At 44.5% G+C, this 27,864-nt stretch overlaps 1 protein-coding gene across 1 annotated transcript in view; it reads right to left on the bottom strand.

Moving 5' to 3' along the window:
• Positions 1-27,864, bottom strand: part of CACNA1E (calcium voltage-gated channel subunit alpha1 E) — a 360,216-nt gene that overhangs the window by 295,909 nt on the left and 36,443 nt on the right. The window contains exons 2-3 of the mRNA XM_066623540.1: positions 11,864-11,969; positions 5,607-5,746 (exon numbers count right to left, since the gene is read on the bottom strand). Of these exons, the coding sequence (XP_066479637.1) occupies positions 5,607-5,746; positions 11,864-11,969 (246 nt within the window). The remainder of the gene's footprint in view (positions 1-5,606; positions 5,747-11,863; positions 11,970-27,864) is intronic.

Below are 27,864 nucleotides of genomic sequence, written 5' to 3'. Positions count from 1 at the left end.
TGTTGCCTGTGTCAGCTGCTATCTGTATCTGGCAACAGAGCTGGAGCCAGTAGTCATTAGCACATCTCCTGGCAGTCTGCTGAACTTTGCTGCGAGCAGCTCGGAGGACCTGCAGGTTGCGCTCACTGGGACAGGCCTTGTTATGCTGCTTGAGCTCTCCTCTTTTCCTCAATGACTGGTGTCAACTCCTCAGAGTGGGCTTCAAACCAATCTGCCGTCTTGTTGGTCTTCTTGCTGAATATGGACACGGTGGTGTTGTAAATGGCATTCTTGAAATGTTCCCATCTGTTGGATGCGTTTGCGTCGGCTGGGCCTGGAAGAGATTCCTCAAGCGCTCGTGCAAATTCCTCCACTTTTCTCTGATCCTGGGTCTTGCTGGTATCAATGCGAGGTCTGCCTTCCTTTTTCGTGTGATACAGTCGCTTTGTTTGCAGTTTCACTCTGCTGCACACCAGGGAGTGCTCAGTGTCGCAGGCAGCACCCTGATAACTGCATGTGATCTTGATGCTGGGAAGGCTGGAGCATCTGGTGAGAATCAGGTCGAGCTGGTGCCAGTGCTTTGATCTTGGGTGTCTCCAAGAGACTCTATGTTGGGGCTTTGTGTTGAAGAACGTGTTGCTGATACAGAGACCGTGATGACAGCAAAACTCTAGCAGGTGTTGGCCATTTTCGTTCATCTTCCCAGTGCCGAACTGACCTAAGCAAGTGGGCCATGAACTGTTATCAGCACCAACTCTAGCATTGAAATCGCCGAGGATGAACAATGGCTCTTTTATGGGGTCATCTTGATAGTGGTGGCCGGGTCATCATAGAATTTGTCTTTGGCTTCTGCTGGAGACGACAGAGTCAGTGCATAAGCAGTGATGAGAGTGACAGGTCCTGCTGATGACTGGAGCTGCAGGGACAAAACTCTTTCACTTCCCACCGTAGGTGGGATGATGGATTTCAGCAGGGTATTTCTGACCGCAAAGCCAATGCCATGTTCCCTGGTTTCGTTTGGTGGTTTTCCCTGCCAGAAAAATGAGAAATTTCTCTCCCTGACAGATCCAGAATCTGGAGGCCTGGTCTCTTGAAGGGCGACAATGTCCATCTGCAATCTGCTCAGCTCCATGTCGATGACAGCTGTTTTGCGTGCGTCGTCTATTTTTTGCAGGTCGTCAGAGAAGCCAGGTGTCATTGTCCTTACATTCCAGGTGCCCAGCTTTAGGGCAGGAGTTTTCTGTTTTCTGTTGCATGGTGCAGAGTTGTCGATCCGCTTGTCAGTTTTCACCCTAAACCCCACGCACCCCGTGAGGTTAATGGACCGTGGCAAGGCAACACCTTACTGGCTGGGAACTGCCCAGTTTAAGGCAGGTGGTAGCTGCCCAATGAGATGCAATGATCTCTCCCACCGTCGGAAGCAGCCCCTGGCATCACGCTCTATGCCAATCGAGCGAAGACTTATAACCGGTAAACTGCTGCTTCCCGTGTTGTGCCAACGCCATATGGCGAAGTTGGAGTGTCCTCTTCAGTGCGCGAAGCCTGGGTAAAGAAGGTATGGAGGATAGGCTTTTACCCATGCAGCAAATCCCCCCTCTCCACGTCGCTGGAATGGTCCAATGGAAAGGCAAAAGCCAATACGGTTGGTTCCAGCGGTGTTGCAAGAGTTGCCAGAACGTGACTGTGTTCAGCCATGAACTGCCTCAGGGACTCCGGCTCCGGATTTTGCCTCGAGGTTGACTCCTGAAGCCTTTTCCATAACTGGATGTAGCCACAAGGCAGTGGAGGTCAGAGTTTCCTTCTCTTAGATGAGCTGCCTTCCCAGGCTGATGAGCGAGGGGATTGTGGGTAATTGGGAATTGCAGAGGGAGAGCAGGGATGAGGCTAATGGAGGATTGCAGAAGAAACTAAAGAACTTATAATTGACTTCCGGAAAAAGAGGGATGTATACATAAATGGTGAGGAGGTGGAGAGGGTTGCTAGTTTCAAATTCCTAGGTATTTACATCACAGAGGACCTCTCATGGACTATTAACACCTGCATGTTGATAAAAAGGCACAAAAGCGGTTATATTTTCTGAGGAAGCTTGGGAGGTTAAATTTGTCACAGCAGCTGCTTGTGTACTATCGTTACACCATTGAGAGTGTCCTAACCTTTGATATCTTGGTGTGGTACGGAAATTGCTCTGCAGGGGACAAAAAAGCTCTGCAGAGAATTATTAAGATCGCGCAGCACATCATCAACCTTCATCTACCAACTTTGGAGGACATCTTGCTGACTGCAGAAGTCACATAGTATTCTTAGAGACCCCTTCCATCCAGCTCATAAGTTCTCTGAACTGTTGCCTTCGGGGAGACGATACAGAACTATTAGAGCACGCACCACACGATTCCTGAACAGTTTTTATCCCACAGCCATAATTACGTTGAATAAGGCGATATAGTTGTTACCATGCTCCTGGGCATTATGGTCTGTTACACTGTTTTTATATTATGATGCATGTTGTATAGAATGTGTGGGTGAGTGTGTAGAGTGTGATGGTTGGAATTGTAGTATATATTTATGCTTTTATCTCAAAGGTGCATAAATTTCGTTGTGCTGTAGCACAATGACAATAAAGTTACTACTACTATTATTACTACTACTACTTCTACTACTACTGATGTGGCCTTCTGGCCAAAAAGTTTGGAGACCCCTGCTATAGAACCAGGGTGACCAGATACAATGGAGGATAGAGTGCCTGTACTTGTAACCATTATATAGAAGAGGGAATTTTGGCAGATGCAGCTCAACTTGTAAGGGTTTAAAAAGCTGCACCTGCCAAAATCGCCTCTCTATACAATGGTTAAAGGTATAGGCACTCTTTCCTCCATTGTATCCGATCACATTGTATAGTACGACCCTCAATCCAACTCTTCAACATAATCCAACCCTATTTAACATAATCCATTGTTACAGTTCAACCCTCAGCTAGCACACCCCATCAGGGGACTCAGAGGGCAATGCAGTGCCACATGACTTTGTCAGGCCTGCCCTTCAGTTTGAGCAACTTGTTTTCTAATGGTTCTGCCAGGTTCAGTTCTTGCTCTTCACTCTGCCCCCCAGTGGCATAGCTAATGATTGTGTAGCTCGGTGCTGAGTTTAAAATGATGCCCTGGAAGTGACGTCATACCCGGGCTTTGTAAAAAGTAAAATGGGGGGAAATCTCCCCAGCAGCTCACCACCCACTTGCTCTGCCGCTTCCCCCCAGGCTCCCTCATATTAACATCTTATTGGTTCCCTGCTGTATCATAACAACACCTAATTGGCTGTCAGAACAATCAGGCACATTGGTCAGTTTTGAGTTAATAAAATTCAGTTTTTGTAACATAATGCAGATGTGTTTTTATTTTCTGGTTATTTGGCTATAACTTTTGATAGAATAGAGATATTTTGTCTCTGTTTCACTGCATTCTGCATTAAATTCCACACTGAATGATATCTAACATGTTTATATTATTTGAGAATTCCAAAGTTTTCACAAGTTTCGCCACTAGTATCAAGCTCAGTTTGTTAACGCCTAAAGCTTGTTGCCTGGTGCAATTGCTACCCCCTGCATCTCCTTAGCTATGCCACTGCCCCACACGCTGTCTCTGGAATCACACTCTTTGTTTCCCTTCAACTACTCCGCATGCCTGTGGCCCATCTGCTCATAAGCTGCTGCTTCTCAAACCTGTGGCCTTCTGCTTCCTTCAGACTACGCAGTTTTCTTCTGTTCCATTCCTGGCTGATGCTCCCTCCTGACTTTGGGATGCTGACCTTGTTACCACTCAGGAAAATAATCCCCAATAGACTCTGATGAATTGGACTGCATATATGTAAACTTGTGTGGGGAAATTCTGTGGGCTTGCCTGCCCAGGAGATGGATGACATTAAGAGGGAGATGAGGAGAGCAAATCTGAGAAGTATGAGAAACACTGGTGCCTAAGATAGTAATAGGCACAGGATGTAACCGGCACTGCACAAACTTCTCAATGTGAATAATACAACAATGTTGCCCTTAATGCACCCATTGTGTTAAGCATTATTCTCTTCCAGAAGACAATTGTGTAAAGGTCACCAGGGATGTTCTTTGGCCACACCTTATCCCCCAATAAAACATCACCTGGAAAATAGGTTTGAGATCAGTTTGGGTTTTTCTGGCCACAGTTTACAACAATGAACTTCTGAAATAATATCTGCTAAAGTTCTAGCTACATGTAGAAAACCCCAATGTCTTTCCCCCCCCTCTTTAAAATAGCTTTGGGAAGGCATGATATAGAGCAGAGAAGCAGTAGGCAGGGGAGGTGGCCTTGTGAACACATACTTCACAAGTCTTCACAGAACCCTGCAGGGAGGGGAAGGAGAAGCCAACTCACAGCCCAATCCTAACTAAATTTCCAGAATGGATACTAGTGTGCCAACAGGCCATGTGCTGCAGAGGGACGAGCAGTGTGGGTGTGGAAGGGGAGACAGCAACGCCCCACTGGAATTCTTCAAAAAGTGCTGTCATCAAGTGCTGTCACCATGGCTGTGATCAAGCAAACACAGCCCACACGCTTGCTCCGAGTGCTCCAAGTGCATGGGTTCTGTTTGTGTGCTCACAGCTTTGTGCGGCAGTGGCGCTTTTCGAAGAACCCCAGCTTTTCAAAGAACCCCAGCTGTCTCACCTTCTGCATCCATACCGCATGTTGCTGGCACTGCACCCTGCAGTGGAGAGGCAGTCACAGTTGCCTCCTCCAGATAAGGGAATGTTTCTCCCCTTACCTCGGGTCTGCATTGCAACTGCATCTGTGCTCAAGAGTTGGTTTCAATTGGGGGGTTAATGAGGGGCAGAGAAAGAATTAAGTTCCTCTCCTTCCCTATTCCAAATCTCCTCCTCCTGAAACCACTGTACCCTTATCTATTTTTAAAAGGCTGCTGACATTCTGTTTTGCATGTAGCCTGGAGTGAGACCCATAAGCTGATGAAAACACAGGACTCCCCCAACTGTGAGTTCAAATGTAAAACTAGAAATTCCATTAAGCATCTTCCCTTAGCCAGCCCCTGTGTACTCCTAGGACACAAGCATTACCACCACCACCATATTCCACACCACCTGACATATTCCCAGACAAGTAAATAATCAGAACATCAGTGATTTGCCCACAACAGCTCTGCTAAATTTGCATTGTCACATTCAGAACAGCCACACTTCTTTAAGTACTCCAATAATGATGAATGAGAGTTCCCACAAAACCGGAAGTCCCAGAGACATGTTCCTCTTCATTTTCTTTGTGATAAAGCTGGGCAAATTGGAGTGCTGCAGGGAAGAACCAAGCAGTTTCCCATCTGTCCTTTACTCTGTTGCATTCAAAGCACATCACAAGACTTTTAACTCCACAGTGGTTCCCAAACTTTTTCAACTGGTGACTCCCTTAACCTACTGGGTCATTGGCCACTGCTCCCCTTATAGGGTTAACCTTATAGGGTTACAATCCTATACATTGCATAGGCAGTTCATGAGGGTGCCAGTTCACAAGGTTTCTCTGGCTCCCCAGGAAGCCATGTATCATAGTTTGGAAACCACTACCATATACTGCCTCCTCTCAGAAAAAGAGAAAACTTACCCACTCAGGACCACAATGAAATCCATGACATTCCAGCCATTGCGAAGGTATGAGCCCTTGTGGAAAACGAATCCCAAAGCAACTATTTTAATGCCAGCCTCGAAGCAAAAGATCCCAATGAAATAAGGTTCTGTCTTCTCCTGCAGAATGGGAGCAAATGAAGAAGTCAGAGAAGGGAATGGGCAAATATTCCAGATAAACATTGGAGAATCCCAACTTCATTTACATAGCCTGATCTGAAGTGCATTTACTTCCCACTGCATTCAGTGAGTCTTGCTGAAAAGAGAGCAAACTACAGCCTCAGCTGAACTGTGCTGCTCTTCGGATGCTTCTCAATCCCATGGCTACAATCCAGTGATTGGCTGTGCAATTGGGTGTGACTAAATCCTGTTAAACTCAACAGATTTAAATTGTCACATCTAACTTCAGAATGCCTCAAAACACTAGATGCACCAGAGTGCAGCTCTCTTGTTGTCTTGTGTGCTCCTGAGGCATCTGGAGGCCACTGTGGGATACAGGAAGCTGGACTAGATGAGTCTTTGTCCTGATCCAGGGGGTTCTTCTTACGTTCTTATGCTCCAACTCATCCCAGTGATTTAAACACTGTTTAAATCTTGGAACTTCCATAGATGAGGACCTACATGTCACAGGCAGATAATTCCATTCTAGTATTTGCCTTAGTCATCAGGTAGGATCTAAATATTTTGGGGCCTAAAGCGTGAGGCGCACTCTTCCAAAAGCCCTCCCTTCCACCACCAACAGATTAACAGTGCAATCCTAACTTGTTCTGGAGTAGACAGGCCAGGGGGCCTCCGCTGCATCCAGCGCAAATGTGGGGCCAGAAGTGGCACAATCTGAGGCAAGGGGAAAATGTTTCCCTTACCCCATGTCATGCTGCACTGGCCCCAATGGGTGTACTCTGAACTGAGCCACCTGATGAGGTGGCACAGATCCAAGCAGAACAGAGTGGCCAGAGGTCTCCTGTGCCACCTGGGAACAGGGTCAGGATTCTGGCATCACTGCCAGATCCTGGTCCCATCTCCTGCTCCCTGCCTGCCCATCCACCCTGGGAATGCCTGCCTGCTCACCCTCCCTGCCCTGAAACACCTCCTCCCTGCCTCCTACCCCCTCCCCATGCCCCCTCAGATCCCTCCATTGACTAAGCTCAGCCGAAACAAACTTACCCTGTCAGGCCTGGATCCGGCAACCTGGATCCAGCATAGGGAGGCCAGTGCAACTCCATGCGCTGGCCTCCACGAGTCTGCACAAATGTACCTTATGGCATGTTTGCAACACCCTCGGGTCAGCGCAAATGTCTTGTGCCTTCTTAATCTGGTTAGGATTTGGATTAGGGTTAGGATTGTGCCCTAAGCCTGAGAAAGTGAAGAGAGTCAACACTGAAGACTGGCAAAGTGAAGCGGTAATGGCATCACCCAAACCTTTTCCAAATTTATGAACTGGAAGAGTTCTTTTTTGAATCACCCCACCCTATTCACCACCAGCACCATTTTTCACAACTAGCACCACAACCTGTCCATTATACAGTTTGAGAAGAATTGTTATATGGAACACTTAATAAAATGGAGCTGTGCAAACAGATCAACACCAAATATGGGTAGTTTTTGAACTACGGTTTGTTTTCAGTGAGCTGGCTATTTCCATGCAGGAATTCACTGGAAAGAGACATTTGATCACTATTCCAATTATCTGAGGGCACAATCTTAACCCTTGTCCGTGCTTTCCAGCACTGGCATAGCAGTGTCAATGGGACATGTGTTGCATCTTGGAGTTGGGTGTCACTCATGGAGGCCTCCTCAAAGTAAGGGAATGTTTGTTCCCTTACCTCAGAGCTACATCGTCCTTATGTCAGTGCTGGAAAGCACTGATATAAGTGGTTCCGATTGCACCCTCAGTTGTTCATCATAAAGGCACAATCCTATGCAGATTTACTTGAGAGAAGATCCCACTGACCTCCTTGCTGTTCAGTCGTTATGTCTGACTCTTTGTGACCCCATGGACCACAGCACACCAGGCCTCCCTGTCTACTGCTAACTTCCGGAGTTTGTCCAAATTCATGTTCATTGCCTCCATGACACGATCTAGCCATCTCATCCTCTGCCATCCCCTTTTGCCTTCAGTTTTTCCCAGCATCATGGTCTTTGCTAAAGAGTCCTCCCTTCTCATGAGATGACCAAAGTATTTAAACTTTAGCTTCAGCATCTGTTCTTCCAATCAATAGTTAGGGTTGATTTCCTGTAGGACTGACTGATTTGATCTCCTTGCAGTCCAAGCAATTCTCAAAAGTCTTCTCCAACACCATAATTCAAAAGCATCTATTATTCATCGCTCAGCCCTCCTTATGGTCCAGTTCTCACAGTCATACAATACTACTAGGAAAACCATAGCTTTGACTATATGGACCTTTGTTGACAAGGCGATGTCTCAGCTTTTAAGTTGTCTAGGCTTGCCATAGCTTTCCTCCTAAGAAGCAAGTGTCTTTTAATTTCATGGCAGCAATCTCCATCTGCAGTGATCTTGGAGCCCAAGAAGATAAACTCCATCACAGCTTCCATCTCTTCCCCTTCTATTTGCCATGAGGTGATGAAACCAGATGTCATGATCTTAGTTTTTTTAATGTTAAGTTTCAAGCCACATTTTACACTTTCCTCTTTCAACCTCATCAAGAGGTTCTTTAGTTCCTCCTCACTTTCTGCCATTAGAGTGGTATCATCTGCATATCTGAGGTTATTGATATTTCTCCCAGCAATGTTAATTCCAGCTTGTGATTTATCCAGCCCAGCCTTTTGCATGATATACTCTGCATATAAGTTAAATAAGCAGGGTGACAATATGCAGCTTTGTCATACTCCTTTCCCTATTTTAAACCAATACGTTGTTCCATATCCGGCTCTAACAGTTGCTCCATGATGCACATACAGATTTCTCAGGAGACAGATAAAGTGGTTTGGTACTCCCATCTCTTTAAGAACGTGCCACAATTTCTTGTGATCCATACAGTCAAGGGCTTTAGCATAGATGATGAAGCAAAAGTATATGTTTTTCTAGAACTCCCTTGCTTTCTCCACAATCCAGCAAATGTTGGTAATTTGATCTCTAGTTCCTCTGCCTCTTCGAAAACCAGCTTGTATTTCTGGTAATTCTCGATTCACATGCTGCTGAAGCCTGACTTGTAGGACTTTGAGCATAACCTTGCTAGAATGTGAAATAAGTGCAATTGTGCAGTATTTTGAACATGTTTTGGCATTGCTTTTCTTTGGAATTGAAACATAAACCGATCTTTTCCAATCCTAAGGTAACTGTTGAGTTTTCCAAATCTGCTGGCAGATTGAGTGCAGCAGCATCTTTGAAACTTTTAAGGAGCTCAGCTGGAATACTGTCACCTCCGCTAGGTTTGTTGTTAGTGATGCTTCCTAGGGCTCACTTGACTTCCCACTCCAGGATGTCTGACTTAAGTTCAGTGATCACACCATTATGGTTCTCAGGGACATTTAGATCTTTCTGGTAGAGTTCCTCTGTGTACTCCTGCCACCTGTTCTTAAGCTCATCTTCTTCCATTAGGTTGCTACCATTCTAATCCTTTATCATGCCCATCTTTGCATGGAATGTTCCTGTGATATCTCCAATTTTCCTGAAGAGATCTCTAGTCTTTCCCCTTCTATTGTTTTCTATTTCTATGCATTACTCATTTAAGAAGGCCTTCCTATCTCTTGCTATTCTCTGGAAATCTGCATTCAGTTGGATATACCTTTCACTTCCTCCCTTGCCTTTTGCTTTCCTTCTTTCCTCAGCAATTCCTACATCTTCTTCAGCCATTTTGCCTTCTTGCATTTCTTTTTCTTAGGGATGGTTCTAGTTGCTATCTCCTAAACAATGTTATGAGCCTCCGTCCACAGTTCTTCAAGCACTCTGTCTACTAAATCTAAACCTTTAATTGTATTCATCACCTCCACTGTATATTCATATGGAATATAATTTAGAACATACCTGAATGGCCTAATGTTTTCCCCTGCTTTCTTCAGTTTAAGCCTGAATTTTGCAATGAGAAGACCATGATCAAAGAAGCAGTCAGCTCCAGGTCTTGTTTTTACTGACTGCATGGAACTTCTCCTTCTTTGGCTGCAGAGAACATAATCTGATTTCAGTGTAGACCATCTGGTGATGTCCATGTGTAGAGTCGCCACTTGGGTTGTAGGAAAAGGATGTTTGTTATGACCAGCGTGTTCTCTTGACAAAACTCTATTAGCCTTTGCCCTAATTCATTTTGTTCTCCAAGGCCAAGCTTGCCTGTTATTCCTAATACCTCTTGACTTCCTACTTTAGCATTCCAATCCCCTATAATAAGGAGGACATCTTTTTTGGTGTTAGTTCTATAAGGTGTTGTAAGTCTTCATGAAATCGATTAACTTCAACCTCTTCAGCGTCAGTAATTGGGACATAGACTTGAATTACTGCATGGTTAAAAGGTTTGCCTTGAATTTGAACCAAAATCATTCTGTTTTGAGATTGTACACCAGTACTGCTTTTCCCATTCTTTTGTTCACTATAAGGGCTACTCCATTTCTTCTATGGGGTTCTTGTCCACAGTAGTAAATATAATGTTCATCTGAGTTAAAGTTGCCCATTCCTGTCCATTTTAATTAGCTAATTTCCAAGATGTGGATGTTCAATCTTGCCATCTCATTTTTGATCACATCCAGCTTACCTTGATTCATACATTATACATTTCAGGTTCCTATGCAATATTGTTCTTTACAGCATCGGACTTTCCTTTCACTTCCAGGCACATCCACAGCTATGCAACCTTTTGGTTTTGGCCCAGCTACTTCTTTCCTTCTGGGGTAATTGTCCTCTGCTCTTCCCCTCTGCTCTTCCCCAAGCATATTGGATGCCTTCCAACCTGAGGGGCTCATCCCCTGGCATCACATCTTTTAACCTTTTGATACTCAAGTTCATAGAGTTTTCTTGGCAAGGATACTGGAGTGGGTTATCATTTCCTTCTTCAGTGGATCACCTTTAGCACCTTTAGAGCTCTCTCCACTATGACCTGTCTATCTTGGGTGTCCCTACATGGAATAGCTCATAGCCTCATTGAATTACTGACCTCCTTAGTGGGCCTTATATTCTCCATCTGGGCTATGAGACTGTCACTGGACAGTTTGCAAAATTCCACATAAATATAACTTCTATCTGAAATATACAAACTTGCACTACTCTGATAGCGCTTGTACATGCACATTCCTAGATTTTCAAACACAGAGATTATTTGAATGGCCACCTGCAAGTTCTAAACCATAAAACTGTATTTTATGACTAAACTCAATCCTAGTTTCTTCCCCACTTTTAGGCATACGTGCATTCTGCTTCTTCCTGAGAAAAGTTGCTTCACTAATTGAAACTTTTTTTGGCTTCTCTCAATGTGCCTTGTCAATTTTACCTTAGCTTCAAATTCATCTCAAGTTTCAATTTAGGGGCAGTTCTGGCATAATTCGGTCCACCTCTAAACTACAGAACCCTCTTTTCCCCAAACCCCTAGGTACTTGAACAATCAATGACAAGACCACAGTCTTGTGATCCAAAAGTTATTGTGCACACATTCTGTAGTTTCCTGGTCTTCAGGTCAACAAAATGGCCATCTGGCCTAGACTAAGTCACAACAGGGACAGCAAATGATTCCTGAGTGCCTTTTGTTGGCTGGGTCCCATGGACTAAAGTCCTATCCAATTGACAGATTGGCCATGGAAACCTCCAATTATGACTCAAAATAATGCTCCAATTGGCAACATATAGCATGGAATCAGGGTGGAATCACACAAAGAACGGGAAAAGACAATAGCTGGCTGTCCCCCAAGTGAGGAGTCTGCACTAAAGGCAGGTGATGAATGTGAGGATTAAGGACATGCTGCAAGACACACATGAATTGGCTACATACATCATTCAATAAATGTGGCTCTATTTTAGTTCAAGTACCTTGCCTCATTGTTTATAGGAGGTATCCTGGCAAATATTATTGACCTACCACAGTTGCAGCCCTTGTTTGAGGCTCAAGGGTTGTTTTTAAAGAATTACAATGCCAGAGCCTTCAAGGTCATCCCACTGGATTTTCCCCTTTAGGCATTAGAGTTGCAATGGGAACTCATCAGACACATATCCATCTCTGAAATTGAAATCATACAATGGTAAACCTCAATATACAGGAGAAAAGAGGGAGCATATATTCAAGAACCAAAATTACTTACTAATCTCCGAGACATAGGTGTCTTATCATCCTCAGGGAGATGCTGCTCCAGGGCCAGAACAATGCAGTTTGCAATGATGGTTGCCAGAATCATGTATTCGAAGGGCGTGCAGGGTAAAGTTAAGGAACATGAAGAGAACAGAAATGGAACAAGTCACTAGATTCACTTATTTCCATGGACACGCCTTTATACTCTCTCTCAGCCCTTGTGTCACCTCATCTCTGACTGATAAGTGACCATTCAATGGATCTCTCTCTCTCTCTCTCTCTCTCTCTCACACACACACACACACACACACACACACACACACACGCACCCCTACCTGCTTGGAAGCTATGTGAATGATGACAGAAAGAGCCAAGTACATTGGAAGCTGTCTTAAGTTATTATTCAGGACAAATGCTAATCTTTTTAAGGTCTGCTGGAAAGCCAGTGAGGTCTATCAGATAGAACTGGGAAGTCCCAAGTTCAGATCCATCCCCCAGCCATGAAGCTCACTGAGCGGTTTTTGGCAAATCATTATCTTTTACCATAACACACTCTCACAGGGTTGTTGTGATAATAAAATGGGATAACTCTATATGTAACACCTGAAGAACCTCAGAAGAAATGTGGGACAAAAGTGCTAACTCAATAAGTTGTAGCAAAGATTTACTTTGGATTTCAATAAAAGCTAATTGAAAAAGAGAAAAGAAAAAAATTGCCAAGGGAACATGCAGAGTCTCGTTTGAAAGTGTTCCTAGGGTCTCAGCCTTGTTCTTCTCTAGGGATTGCTGCAATATAAAACAATAATTGAGTCAGACCTGGCGTGTTGCCATCTGAAGAACAGCACCAATATGTAGTTGTGTTTTGCCCATGCTGATGCGATGCTAGAGGCTTTTTGTGCATTAAACTAAGTGCTCCAACATGGGCTACAGGAAAAGACCAATCTGTCACCTTCAGCTATTGGCATCTCAATTGTTGCTTGAGGGTGGGAAAGAGGAGGAAGTTGTCTCGGTGAAAAGTGCTTTAGAAAGCTGCAAATTACGATTATTATTGTTGTTATTAATATTACCTACCACAGAGTTCCACTTTCCAACTGGCTGTGTAGGAAGAGATTGACTTTAAAATGGCAGTTTAAGTTATCAAGGTCATTAATTCAAGGATAAATCAATCACTCAAACATTTAAATTCAAAGTGCCAAAATCTGCAGATTTTAACCTCCTTCAATTCTTTTCCCTGACCCACTTACTCAGTGTGTGCCAGGGCTCATCTCCCTCTTCCCCACTCTTTGATTACACAGCCTCTCCCTTAAGGGACACAAGATCCAACAGTTCTAAGAAACTTTAAGACAAGATAAATTCAGGTTTGTTTCTTGTACTTGACGGAATTCTCTGGTGGTAAATCCTTATACTACCAAATGTGGAACCATCTGTTAAGCGCTCAATATCATAATCATTTGGATCCAACTGCATAAAGCCAAAGCTAGGTGCTTAAGCAGCCATACCCAAATTATGATTTCTAGAGGTTGTGTTCTCCAACCCAGGACCACAAAGGTGAGTTGTAAAACCTGGAGAAGTTGAAGACTAAAGTTCAGTGGGTGGAAATTACTTCTTTGCAGATGCGTTCACAAATAACCATTTTGATACTCCATTTTATTACTATAAAGTTCATTCAAATCACATTTACTTTGCCAGTCATTACTTGCTATTTCATTTGTTTTCAGAACTCTCATTTTATTTCCTTCTGCTTTCTATGGGAGACCAGGCTGCCAGAGCAAGAGGCTCCGTTCTCCCTGTCCCTACCATCCCACATCCATTTTCCAGAGTGCTGGGTCTAGATTTCCCACAGACTCTCAGAGTGCAATCCTAAGGATTGTGAGGATCATAAAGCACGTTTGTGCCTCCATGTGAGTCAGCTGGGTCAGCGCAGGAACGTGTGCTGGTCCTTGGAGGCCAGATTCAGCCTCCGTGCTGACCTAGCCCAATAAATTCGTGGAGCCTGGCTGGCGTGGGGGTTGGGGTGGAGGGTGGGGAGGAGGCAGGGAGGAGCTGATTCAGGGCAGGGGAGGGCAGGCAGTAGAAGGGCCAGTGAGCAGGCAGGCAGGGAGTGGGAGGCAGGGCCAGGAGCCAGCACTTATGCCAGATCCTAGCCCTATTCCTAGGCTGCTCCATTCCACTTGGATCTGCACCACCTTGTTAGTTGGTGCGGATCCAATTAGACCCACTGGGGCTGCTGCTGCTCTCCCCAGAGTAAAGGGAATTTTTTCCCCTTGCCTCAGGCCGAGCCTCAGCCAGCCCAAAACTTAGATACAGGCCCACCAACCTGCCTGTCCCAGAGTAAGTTAGGATTGCACTGTAACTCTCCTACTGCTCAATTTTAGTGGATATCCCCTGATTCTGGTGTTGTGCAAGAGGGAAAAGAACATCCCTCTATCCACTCTATCCATCCCATGAATAATTTTACAGTCAGTTCTTGTTATCTGATTAGGTTAGGTTCCTGGAAACCCTAGTAGATAGCAAATTTTATGAACCACTGATCCTCAGTGGGGTTAGGTACAAGAGGTACCATGGGGTGAGAAGGGGTACCTTCCCTGCCATCAGAAGAATCCAGCATAGACCCTCAGAAAGCCAGCAGAGTGCAGCAGGAAGTGCCAAAATATCTCTGGATGTTGCAGAGACCTTCTAGAAGCTACAGGGCTCCCACAACCAGCAAAGGTTCTTTAAAATGACTGGCAGAAGCTTTCGGTGGTCATTTTAAAGGGGTCTGCGATGGTCACAGGTGCCATTCTGAAGGTTTCTGCAGCTTCCAGAAGTTCTCTGCATAGCAGATAATGAGGCGTGGATAATGGGAGAAGGTAGCAATTCTGCGCCTCGTGGATAAGCGAATTTGCATATAAAGAGAACTGACTATAAATATCTAACATCCAAATCCTAACCTACTTTCCAGTACCAATGCAGCTGTAATGCAGCCCCGAGGTAAGGGAACAAATGTTCCCTTACCTGAGAAGGCCTCTGTGACTGCCCCTCAACCAGTGGCAGACCTGAGGCGGGGCAAATGCCCTGGGCAGTGTTTGCCATGCCCTTGCTGTGCCCCCACTGCTGCTGCCTCTGTCCACCATCCCAACCTGCCTGTCTGTTCAAGCAGTTCTGCGGGCAGGTGAGGCTCCGTGCGGAGCTTGGCAGTAGTTGAGAAGCCTTCTGAGGCTTTCCCCACTGCTATAAACAGCCAGCAGGCAAGAAAGGGTTGATGCAAGCAGGAGTAGGGAGGTGGGACTGGGCTCTCTTTTCCCATCTCTGATAGGAAGGAAGGAATGGATGATCATTGGACAAAGAATGGGCATTCTGATATTTCCATTGGCTGAGGGAGGGCAGGAGGAAGAGCAACCCTCACTGAATGAATGGCTTAAGTGGAACTATTTGTGAGTAGGGCAGCCAAGGATTGGCTCGTCCTGGTAAGCCTCCCAGCTGCTTGGTGTGACCCCCCTCCTTCCTCTTGCCACTTCTCTCCCGGTTCTCTTGCCATCCCTCCCACCCCTAATGCCCTCTTTACACATGGGTGGGGACAGCAGGGGAGTGTTCAAATAGAGCTCCAACATACACATATACTTCCTGGTAGCAACCCCATTTTTTCCGCTTTTTAAAGTGGGGGGCGACGACTCAAGTTCACTAGAGTCGCTAAAGGGTGACTCTGCGACTCAGAAAGTGCTCCCAGTATGACTCTTTTTTGGGTCGAGTCATGGGGGGTGGGGACTCTGGAACTCGACTCAAGTCGAGTCGAAAAGCCATGCTGGATTTTCCCAACACTGTTAATTTCTATTATTTATAATAAAAAAGTTTAAAAAGTAAAGTAAAAGAAAAAAGCAACATTAAAGATACATAAAAGATATTTTAAAAATACAAGCAATACTTTTAATAATGTAGCATGGGCAAAGTCAAATGTTCTAATTACCTACAGCTTTTTATCTTAATAATCCACATTTCCACCCATTTAAATATTATATCTCCAACAGCCCCTCTTATCTTCTTATTATAGGTATTCCATTTCAGATTATTATTTCAGATTAACGTTCTCTATTAATCAACAAGAACAATGTGGTTTTATTCTCAAACCCTTTTTTAAATGATCCCAAGCATGGGATTGGCCTTCTTCACTGTCACCACTCATTGAGAACACTGTCATCAAACATTCCAATACCACCAATTTCTTGCCCCAACGTGCATTACTTTACACTTACACTGAAGTGCATCTTCCTTTTTGTTTCCCATTCTGCCCCCACTGCCTACCCCTAAATGGGTAATTTTGCTGCTCATCCCCTCAGAAAAATAGCTGGAGGGGATTTTGCAAAATTGTTGTGGGAAGCCTACACCATTTTGCATTACCCCAGCTGAAACACCTGGGGTAGCTATAGCCAGAAGTTGGAAGGGGAAATCAGGAGCATCGCAGTTTGGTTGCTTCCAAGTACCTTTCTGAAGTGAATTGGCACCACTGTGTGAGGGAGGAGATGCAGTGCAGGAGGAGACTGAGGGCCCAATTCTATCCAATTTTCCAGTGCTGGTGCTGCTGTGTCTACGGGGTATGCACATTTTCCTGTGTTGGGGAAGCGGTCACAGAGGCCTCCTCAAGGTATGGGAACATTTGTTCCCTTACCTTGTGGCTGCATTGCCGCTGCACCATGCAGCAAGGTTGGATAGGATTCCCAAGGTTGGAATCCACATGCCCACCCATATTCAAGAATTCTCACCAAATCCTGAGCATTTTTAAAGCTCTTGGATGATGATTGCAAACTGATAATATGACAATGCTGGTTCATGGTCCAGCCCTGTTTCGACTCCTTCATCAATCAACAATACTTAAAGGTGCTGAGAAAGGAAAACTCCTCAGGCCATCTCCAGATGCAGAAGGGTGCTAGAGAATGTGGTGGTAATTTGAATGTCACAAGCTAACACATGCAATAGAGCTCCAGATCTTTTTTTAAAAGCCGCTTAGAAAGGGGGAATTTTGGTTTAGCTCTTTCTTCTCTGCTCCAAATTGTCCCTTTCCCAGTGGTTTTCCCCCATGGGTTTCAAGGCACGTGTTTTAAGCAAACACGTTTTGAAGCCTATGAGGCAGAGTCACTGGGGGAAGGAATGTGGAGCACAGAAGCTGTAAGTGAGAACAGGCAGGCAGGCACGCACACTTCTCCAGACTGGTCTAATTTTTTGTATATAAAAATTGTTCGGAGCTCTGTCATACATGTCTCAGTTACATACATTAGCTAAATTAATTTACAACAATCTTCAAATTCAATACCCAGTATCACCCAACATATACAGTACATTGTTTGGGCTTTTTTTCAATAAACTGTAGAGAAGAGGAAAAGGTGGAGTCCTAATTTAGAACAATTGTCCAGATCCCCTGGTTTCTAGCAGCAACATTTAAGAAGTTAAACATTGTTGCCTGTCTGGCAGGTTGTCTTGCAGAATGAATACTAAGCAGTCAGAAGCCAAACAGAAATTAGACCAAAAATCCTACTAATCCTCTTTCAGTCCCCATTTACCAATAAGCCTTGGTAATCAAAACACTATTGTCACACAGTTAAGCTGCACTGAAGATCACAGTTAGGTTATGATTCCCTCCTTATGCAAACAAACAAACCCTAGCAATGGGAGGTAAAAGGACTGAACCTTAGCCACAGTATAATGTGCAGCACAATCCTATCTTGCGCTGGAACAGGCAGGCAAGGAGACCTGCGCTGTATCCAGAGCAAGATAGGGGCCAGAAGTGGCTCAGCCAGAGTTAAAGGAAAAATAATCCCTGGGTAAGCCACCACACCCCAATGGGTCTCCTTAGACTTGTGCCACCTCCAGAGGCGGCATAAGTCTGAGGAGAGTGGAGCAGCTTGCAGCCGCAATGCGCTGCTCAAGAACGGGGGCTAGAATTGAAACCAAGAGCGCTAAAACTCCTGTTCCTACCAGGAAGGCAGGTGAAAAATACCTCTTTGCAGGAAAGAGCAAAATAACTTAGGGTGAAATCCTGACCTGCAGATAACCTGCCGTAAAGCACTTTCATGCCGACACAAGTGGGGTTAGGGCGACACATGAACTTGAACCGGCCTCCATGCACCAACACAGGCCCCAGGGAAAGGGTGAGTTGTGTTGGCTGAATTGGTGAGTTGTGTTGGCCAATGCAGGGGTCTGGGGAGGATGGGGAGGAGACAGGACGGAGGCAGTTCAGGGCGGGGGAGGGCAAGCAGCAGGCATTCCTGGGGGCAGGTGCGTGGGGAGTGGAAGGCAGGGCCAGGATCCAGCAGTTATGCCAGCTCCTAACCCTGTTCCCGGGTGACCTGGGGTAGTCCCAGGCTGCTTGGATTTGTGCCACCTTTTGAGGTGGCGCAGATTCGAGTAGCCCCATTGGGGCTGCTGTGGGTTTACCCAGGATAAGGGGAAGCGATTCCCCTTGTCCCGGGCTGAGCAGCTTTCAGCCCCCAATTCTGCCTTGGATGCAGCACAGGCCCACTGGCCTGTCTGCTCCAGGGCAGGTTAGGATTGCGCTGTACATGACTCAGTAGCTCTACTCTTGTTTCCCACAGCATGCTCAGGAACAAGATGAGAGTGGACAGCAAAGGAAAAGTTTGATCTGTTACTTCAGGGCAGCATGTGCCCTGTTTTGAAAGAGGCATCTGAATGAGAGTCCTTTGAGTAGTTAGGCAAAGATGTACAGTATTTCTTAAACTTAAGGCAAAGTCAGACACAATATTTCTGAAGTGGCAAAGGCAGTTGAATAGTTGTAAACCAATGTATCTCAACACCTATTTGACACCATGTGTCAAATCAAATTGGTCATCTGAAGCTGTATAACATCTGAAATGCAAAATCTAAATGGTGTCTTTCCAGTTATAAAATAATGAACTGAATTGGATGTCCTTTAGCAGCTACCCAGATGTGCAACCTAAGGCCGTATTCAACCACATCAGGATGGCCTTCTGTTTGTTCTTTTACACAAATGCAGTATGTGCGTATTTGTGACCAAGTACTCTGCTTATGTTGTCTTGAATTAAATGGCTGCACAAAATTATGGCAATGTTAAGGTGCACTTAAGAAATTGCTGTGAGCCACCTAGGGCATTATGATTACATGTTGAGTTTCATTAACATATTAGGTATGTCACTATCATTCTATCTAACATGGAATATACAGATTGAGTCTCATTATTCATGAGGGTTCAGTTCCAAGAACTCACATGGATAGCAAAAAGCGAACTACAGCAAATCAATTTAAAAAACAAAGTCTCTCTGCTCTGGCGATTTAAAAACAGCCTTGCTGACCTTTGTAATGCACACAGAGGCAACCAGTCTCTCTCCAGGAACTTAGGCTTCACTAGGAGGCAGCAATCCCTCCCTTCACCAGGAGCCCCAGCAAGGGGGAAAGATTGGAAAAGGTGATAATCCCTGCCATTTAGCCTTCTTTCAGGTGCTCAGGGGGGAGGGGGGAGTGAAGCCTACAGAGAGAATGATTGATGGATTGTCAGCTGCCCTCTCCTTCATTATTAAATGACTCTTTTCCTTTAATTTAAAGGGCCCTTCTCATCAGCTGTGGATACTTAGGTTATACCTGTAATCACTTGTATGACTGTCTCTCTGAAACAGTAAAAAGCAGTTTGCTAAACTGTGATTTTAAGGGGGTGCAGTTTTCCCTTCTCCAGGGATCAGCACATTCCTTCTCATTTGCAGGGGCCATTCATATTGAGTCAAATCTGTATATTAAAAATCCGTGTATAACAAGTCTGGACCTGTATTATTATTTTAAGATGAAAAGGTGGGATATTAATTTCTAAAATACAAATAACTATGTACCAGCAAAAGAAGCTCTACATCTTCACAGACTGGCCAATAATAGAACACTGTGGGCATATCCAGACTAAAAGACTTCAAACAGATTTAAAAGAAAAACATAAAAACCAGCAGTCTGAGATACACAGTAAGGATCTCTTAACAGAAAATCCTCAGGACCTCACCAAACTACAATGCCCAGAATTCTTTGCAGGAAGCTACAACAGCTGAAGTGGTATGAAACCAGAATATGTTTATACTGTGGCAATACCCAAGGCAAAAATCAGAGGAGGAGAGGGATTTGTTTAGTTTAATTAAGGAAGGAATATGAGGGGGTTGCACAAGAGGCTGGAAGAATCCAGTCAAGAGCAAGCTAAGAACAAATACATCATATGTGCACAACAGACAATAAGTCCACAGCATTCACAGAAGGAACGTCAGATCACTTAAAAGGCCAGCTTCGGTGGGTTAGCAAGCATTATATTTGCCACAAGAAAGGACTGAAAGAAAAAGAATGACCACAGTTTCCACATCAGAGAAGCTGTTTGATTATCACAGTAATCAGGAGTTTACTCTGTGTTCTGCATAACCTAATCAGTAGAGGTGTTTTTAAACATTTTTATGTTTTTCACACATTTTTCCCCCAAGGAAAAAGTGCAGAAAGTGGTGCTATGTGTTTATATTCCAAGGGCACATTTTTATAAATTATAATTGTTAATTATAATAGCCTTAAAAGTGTACTAGGAAGGTGATATAGGTGGTATAGTGTCAGCAGATACAGCCACACATTGCACAGTCAATTAGGTGTTACAAATGGTCAGAGATGGGAAAATCCAGTGCTGTTTGACTCGAGTTGAGTCACCAAGTCACCGCCTCCCACAATTCGATTCAAAAAAGAGTCCTAATGGGGGCACTTTCCAAGTCTCCAGGTCACCCTTTAGTGACTCTAAAGGACTCAAGTTGCCCTTTAAAAAGCTCACTGCAGGGAAAAAGTGCTGCTGCAGAGGGGTACATGTGTGTCAGAGTTCTCTTTGAATACTCACCTGATGTTGGGAGGGGTGAGAGAGAGCTGGGACAGAAGCAGCAAGAGTCACGCACAACTGTGAGGCTTACCAGGATGACCTGATCCTTTGCAGTCCTACACAGAAGTAGTCCCATTGCTGCTGGTCATTCAGTGAGGGTTCTCACCCCCCCCCAGCCCTGGTGGAAAGCGTGATCACTCTGAACTGCCTTCCCAGCAAATTGTAAGGCAAGAACCTCCTTGGGATCCCCCTCCTGCCCTCCCTCAGCCAATGGAAATACCAGAATGGTCATCCTTTGTCCAATGATCATCCATTCCTTCCTTCCTATCAGAGATGGGGGGAAAAAACCAGTCCTGACCCCCCCCCCACTCACATTAACCCTTTCCTGCCTTGTGGCTAGAACTCCCTGCTGCTCACTAGATAGGAAAGCTTGCCCCACAAGGTTTTTCATGCCACAAAAAAAAAGCAGTGTTATGTGTTTTTATTTTGTTACCACAGAAAAATCACACCTCTACTTATCAGTAGTGCTGTATAGGGGCTCCATAGTGTATTTCAACCCTCTGTTTAAGCACACACACATGGCCAATAAGGGTGCTATCTGATGACCAATGGCATTTCAGAGCAACATATAGTCTCACCATGCAGTAGCTGCATCCACACAGACAGCCATCTGTAGCAATGCTGACCTTTCTCTTGTTTTCTCATTAACATTCAGTGGCAACGCTGCATGTGCAGTGCAACCTACCATGTCACAGGAGCCTCTGGATCACAATGAATTTCAGTAAGCTCCTAGTACAGGGCAATTCCACCAACACTGATCCACAAATCTGCCAAAAGAGTATCTATGAATGTACTGGTACTCAGTGTCTGCTCCACTTTGTATCTCTCTTGTGGATAACAAGGTTTAGTGAGTGATGGGTACTTAGTAATGAAGGAGAAAATTATCATCTTGCAATGGCCAACAACATTGTCAAAGGAAAACATTTGCTCCAACATTGCTCCTCCCTTACTAATATTTGGAGTTGGTGCACAAATTATTGTAGCTGAGTAACCCTCAAGCAACTGCTTCTGCAAGTGGTTTGTTTACATGAGCTGTACAATGCTGGAAGTATAAACTCGTACAAGATCCTCCCTCCTATGAACTAAAAAATCATCAATTCCAATTTTCCAATCCACTGAGTCTTGCATGAGCTTGCTCTTCTGCTTGCTCCTTATGTGGTCTACCTGCACAGGCTGTTATGTGTGCTATAGCTATTTGGGCCATGGTAATATCTGAACCAGCTCTTATTTTTCACTCAGCATTGCAGTACAGAGAAGCATTGAACATAAGAACAGCCCCACTGGACCAGGCCATAGGCCCATCTAGTACAGTTTCCTGTATCTCACAGCGGCCCACCAAATGCCCCAGGGAGCACACCAGGTAACAACAGACCTGCATCCTGGTGCCCTCCCTTGCACTGGCATTCTGAACCCATTTCTAAAATCAGGATGTTGCACATACACATCATGGCTTGTAACCTGTAATGGATTTTACCTCCAGAAACTTGTCCAATCCCCTTTTAAAGGCATCCAGGCCAGATGCCGTCACCACATCCTGTGGCAAGGAGTTCCACAGACCAACCACATGCTGAGTAAAGAAATATTTTCTTTTGTCTGTCCTAACTCTCCCAACGCTCAATTTTAGTGGATGTCCCCTGGTTCTGGTGTTATGTGAGAGTGTAAAGAGCATCTCTCTATCCACTTTATCCTTCCCATGCATAATTTTGTATGTCTCAATCATGTCCCCCCTCACTTTTCTAGGCTGAAGAGGCCCAAACGCCATAGCCTTTCACACCTTTTCCATTTCCACTATATCCTTTTTGAGATGCGGCGACCAGAACTGGACACAATACTCCAGGCATGGTCTTAACATAGATTTGTACAATGGCATTATAATATCAGCAGTTTTGTTCTCAATACCTTTTTTAATAATCCCAAGCATAGAATTGGCCTTCTTCACTGCTGCCACACATTGGGTCGACACTTTCATCAACCTGTCCACCACCACCCCAAGATCTCTCTCCTGATCTGTCACAAACATCTCAGAACCCATTAGCCTATATGTGAAGTTTTGATTTTTTGCCCCAATGTGCATGACTTTACACTTACTTACATTGAAACGCATCTGCCATTTTGCTGCCCAGTCTCCCAGTTTGGAAAGATCCTTCTGGAGCTCCTCACAATCACTTATGGTCTTCACCACTCGAAAAAGTTTGGTGTCGCCTGCAAACTTAGCCACCTCACTGCTCAACCCTGTCTCCAGGTCATTTATGAAGAGGTTGAAAAGCATGGTCCCAGGACAGATCCCAGGACAGATCCTTGGGGCACACTGCTTTTCACCTCTCTCCACTGTGAAAATTGCCCACTGACACCCACTCTCTGCTTCCTGGCCTCCAACCAGTTCTCAATCCAGGAGAGGACCTGCCCTCTAATTCCCTGACTGTGGAGTTTTTTCAGTAGCCTTTGATGAGGGACCGTGTCGAACGCCTTCTGAAAGTCCAGATATATAATGTCCATGGGTTCTCCCACATCCACATGCCTGTTGACCTTTTCAAAGAATTCTAAAAGGTTTGTGAGGCAAGACTTACCCTTACAGAAGCCATGCTGATTCTCCCTCAGCAAGGCTTGCTTGTCTATGTGTTTTGAGATTCATTGGAGGGATGGAGGGAACATTACTTCAAGTCATCTGAAGAGTTGTCATGAAACAGGTCTCCAAACATTTTCCCAGAAAGCTCTTGGCTTCCATGTCATCTGAATCAACTGCTGGTTCATCTTAATGACATGGACAACAAAATATTTGGACTAGAGCCACCAGCCTATTTAGGCTTTTGTTTATTTCCTTTCTTTTTCCAAAAAACCTGTAAGCAATTAACCATGGCTTAAAAGGGGAAAACAAATGTTTCACTAGTCTTGCTGCTGTAAGACAGGTCCCTTGGGTAAGAGATGTATTTGCCTAGCTTGAACTGAAGGCACAGTTGGAAAAGCTGCACTCATTATGAATCTGTTCTTCCTCTCAATTACACTTTAATTACTTTTTTCTCTTAAAACATATATATTACACATACTTGTTTTCTTAAGTTTTTTTTAAACTGTTGCAATCTTATATTTTATTGTTTTATTTATTTGACTACATTGTTATCTTATTTTCATTTGCTGCACTACCCTGGAATCATTTAAAGACAATAAGGCTACAATCCTAACCACACTTTCCTGAGAGTAAGCCCCATTGAGCAAAATAGGACTTACTTCTGAGTAGACCTGTTTAGGATTGTGCCCTAAATCTGTTTAAAACAAATACCTGTACTTGTTAACTTACACATGTCAATTCCTAAACAGTAATATCAGACTTGCAAGTTTTCTGACTTGAAATCCAAGGGTCTCTGGGAAAAGGGTTAGAATCAAGACAATCAGCAGCTTCTACTACCCTCCCCTCTCCCTCATCCATCTGGTTTCACTCATGACGCACCACATACAGCCAGACTTTTCCCCTGGCCTAACCCACCAGGTGCCAAACTCTATCCCAAAAACAAACACCAGGGTTTGCCCTGATCTGTCAGGCACCCTCACTTAGCTTCTAGGATCCATTTCTTGAGTTGCAGAAAATCTACAACCCTCCTGCATACATCACAATTAGGAGTTTCAACAATTGTAGACTTTTTAGCTGACAAATAGGTTAAAAGGCAGGAAGTTAATTAATTAACTGATCAATTACATTTCAATTTCAATATGGGTGCTTTTTTGAGGAGCTAAAGGCAGTGCAAGACAATTTGAAATTTAAGAAAATTTTGTTTTGCTTATTGCTCCTTAGTAGAAATGCTATTGTTTTCCAAATTCTGTATTCCACTAAGCACTAAACTAGTCAATCAGATTGGCCAAAGTTTCCTTTTTAGAAACAAAAACAAACTGCCATAGAGGATTCCAAATTGGATTTGGGCCAGAGCACTTTTTAACCCTTACCCCTGCACTGTCTTCCTGAGTTAAATTTACCTCTACTACCCACTAGTGCTATTTGCCCTGCTTGGAAGATCTCCACTAGCTGGATGAAAGAGGGGACATCAGCAGATACAGCTTGTCATTTACAAGTGAGGAAAAAACTGTGGCTGCTGAAATTCACTCTTCAATACAAATGATAAAAAGTTCCAGAGCAGCCCCCCTGTGCCCATTAGTGTTATTGAAACCCTGTGCCCATATAGCCCCCCTGTGCCCATATAGCGTTATAGCATTATTAGCATTATTTTCTGTACCAGGGCAGCGGCATCGCTACGGGGTGCGGGGGGTGCGGGCCACATCGGGTGACACGCAAGAGGGGGTGGTGTGCACTGGGAGGGTGATGTGCTAAAATCCTGGTGGTTAGGAGTAATACCATCATGTTATATACAGCTGGATGCGGAATTTCGAGGAAAAAGCAATGCAAAAAACGGAAGTGAAATATCTCCTTTCTATCAAAAGTTATTGGCAAAAAACCAGAAAACAAAAAATGCATGGAGCCCAATGGAAAGAGAAACCAAGGGGTATCGCGCGTTTACTGGTGAGTAGGTGAACATGCCTTAGTCCATCTGAAAGGGCAGGCTGAGAGGAATCCAACACCAGAATGGTCCTGATCCAATGAACGTAGGCCCCAAAAAACACCAGAGAAGGAGGTCCCTTCCTCCAAGTTGGCGAATGTATTGAACCCTAAGAAAAGCAAAACTAAGCCACATGGTCACATTTACTCATGAGTAAGTAAACATGCCTTGGCTCCTGGGCAGGTCAGGCAAAGGGAAATCTGAGGCCACCAGAATGGTCCTGATTTGATGCAACTGGAGCTCAACAAATGCTCCAGAAGGCAGCCCACCCCCACCCCATAAAAAGAATGAAACATGCTTGACAGGGTAAGGTGAAATTTTTTTCTGTTTTAGGCTGCAGTCCTATCCACACTTTCCTGGGAGTAAGCCCCACTGACTATAATGGGACTTACTTTTGAGTAGACAGGCATAGGATTGGACTCTCAGACTTGCAAAGCCAGGTGGGTCCTGATGATGATATGCTTGAAATATAGGAACTTAAACTGAACTGGGTACTGGGTAGGGGTGAAAATCTTACTGATTCTTTTTTTTGGGGGGGGGGTGTTATTGGAGGCAGGCTACAGAGAAAATTCACTTGGTGGAACAGGGCTGGCTTTCCCTTTTTTATTGATTTTACTTTAATTTATTTATAATTATTTATTTTAATTTGCTTTATGATGGGTCCTGGGCAGATTGTCATTCTAAGAAGTGGGTCCCAGTGCTAAAAGTTTGAGAACTGCTCCAATAAGGTGTTAGTAAGTTGACACCCTGGGGGGAGGTGACACCACTAGTGACCAAAATCACTAAAATCAGAGTTTGGAGGAATAATACCATCATGTTATATATCAATTAATGTGTAATTTCATGCAGAATGCAATGAAACAAACTACGTTGAAATATCTTTATTCTATCAAAAGCTATAGCCGATAAACCAGTGGGGGTGAGGCAATGGTAGATCACCACGCCCACCACCTAGAGTGTTGCCCCGCCCACTGCAGGCAGGTGACGCACTGGCCTCCCACACTGGGTGACACGAACCCTAGTGACGCCACTGTACCAGGGTGAAGTGTTTCTTGCTTTTACAGGTTACTAAATGCTTGCAAGCTTATAGTGCATGAAGGCAGGCTGCCAGCAGCCTGAATGCTTGAAGAGACTAGATCAAAGTTTGCCAATACCCTGCTATCTGAAGAAGACACTAGCAGATGGTGATGGCAGAGATGTTTCAACTCACTTCTTCCTCTCATACAAAGGTGAAAGTGAAAACTGCTGCTGTCAAAAGCACATGAGTAGGGCTGGTAAAAAGTTGGTAGCTCTACTTAAAACCTTTGGTAAGGAATATCCTTCCCTCCTTTCCTATATTTATGTCATGAACAAATACATTTCTTAAGTAGGGTGTAGTAGGGTGACCAGGACAAGGTTTGTCCTTGTCAACATATGAGCCACCAGGGTGGAAGGCATCAATGTCATGGCCTTAGAAGACTTTTCTGGAAACTTGACATCTGAATGACATTGGATGCAATCCTAACCACACTTTCCTGGGAGTAAGTCCCATTGAACTCAATAGAACTTACTTCTGAGTAGACCTGCATATGATTGTGCCCATTCTGTCTTTGCAGGGGATTTACCAGGATACGGCTATGTCCAAAGCAGAACTTACCGCATTTTTGTGCCTGTTGTAGGTTTAATCTCACTCCTGATGAGTCTTCTGAAGAGAGTTCGTGGGTCATCTAACTCTCCTGCTTCAAGGAAATCACTACCAGCCAATGGCGATCCTGGGTCAGGATCTGTACTGCCCAGGGCCACAAACACAAGCTGCTGCCACCCCCCACAGGCTAAACAGCCACTCCCTACCTCCCTTCTGGAGGCCCATGGAGGCTGTGCACAGCCTCTCTGACCCTCTGAAGGCCTTGTAAGGACCTCACAGGTCGAAAAATATAACTTCCGGTTTCATGGTGGAAACTGGAAATGACATTTTTATGCCTTTAGAAGGCAATTCACAGGGTTTACAAGGCCTTTGGAAGGTCGGAGAGGCTGCATGCTGGTTCCCTAGCCCTCAAAACTAAGGAAGGCCATCAGGGGCGACCCTCAAATAGGTGCACCAGCCAAATGATTGCTGTAGGGGAGGGCTGCAGGGGATGGATGGTGGTGTGGCACCACCTCTCCAAGCCTGGCACTAGTGGCATTTGTCCCCCTTGACCCCTCAGGTATGCCACAGCTGCCAGTTTACAGTTTTGCCTTGTTTACTCAGAAAATTTGTTACAGTGGACATAGTTGTCCGCAAGGTAGCTCTCTCCCAAACAAAATTAGATATCATGGCAGCTGGTGGAGGGGAGTTTTGACCCATAGAGGCAACGCTTTTTAAAGGTGACTGCTTGCCATACAATGAGGCAGAGCTAATTGCCTGTTACTAAAATATATATTATCTTTTGTAAAAATGAACTACCAACAAGTAGAGAATAAAGATGAAAACAGAGATAAAAGTCTCAAAGTTTTTCCAAGGGCCAAAAAGACAAAGACAGTGTTTCTCACAATGCTGCTTTAGTAGTGGTCATAAAAGAACTGAGGGATTGAGCATTTTTCTCTCCCTTGAATGTACAGAGGGTTCTC

The sequence above is a fragment of the Tiliqua scincoides genome, chromosome 4 (genome assembly GCF_035046505.1).
Source record: "Tiliqua scincoides isolate rTilSci1 chromosome 4, rTilSci1.hap2, whole genome shotgun sequence".
Lineage (NCBI taxonomy): Eukaryota > Metazoa > Chordata > Lepidosauria > Squamata > Scincidae > Tiliqua > Tiliqua scincoides.
Note: the sequence above shows the minus strand (reverse complement) of the source record. Positions and strands in the feature narration are given on the sequence as shown.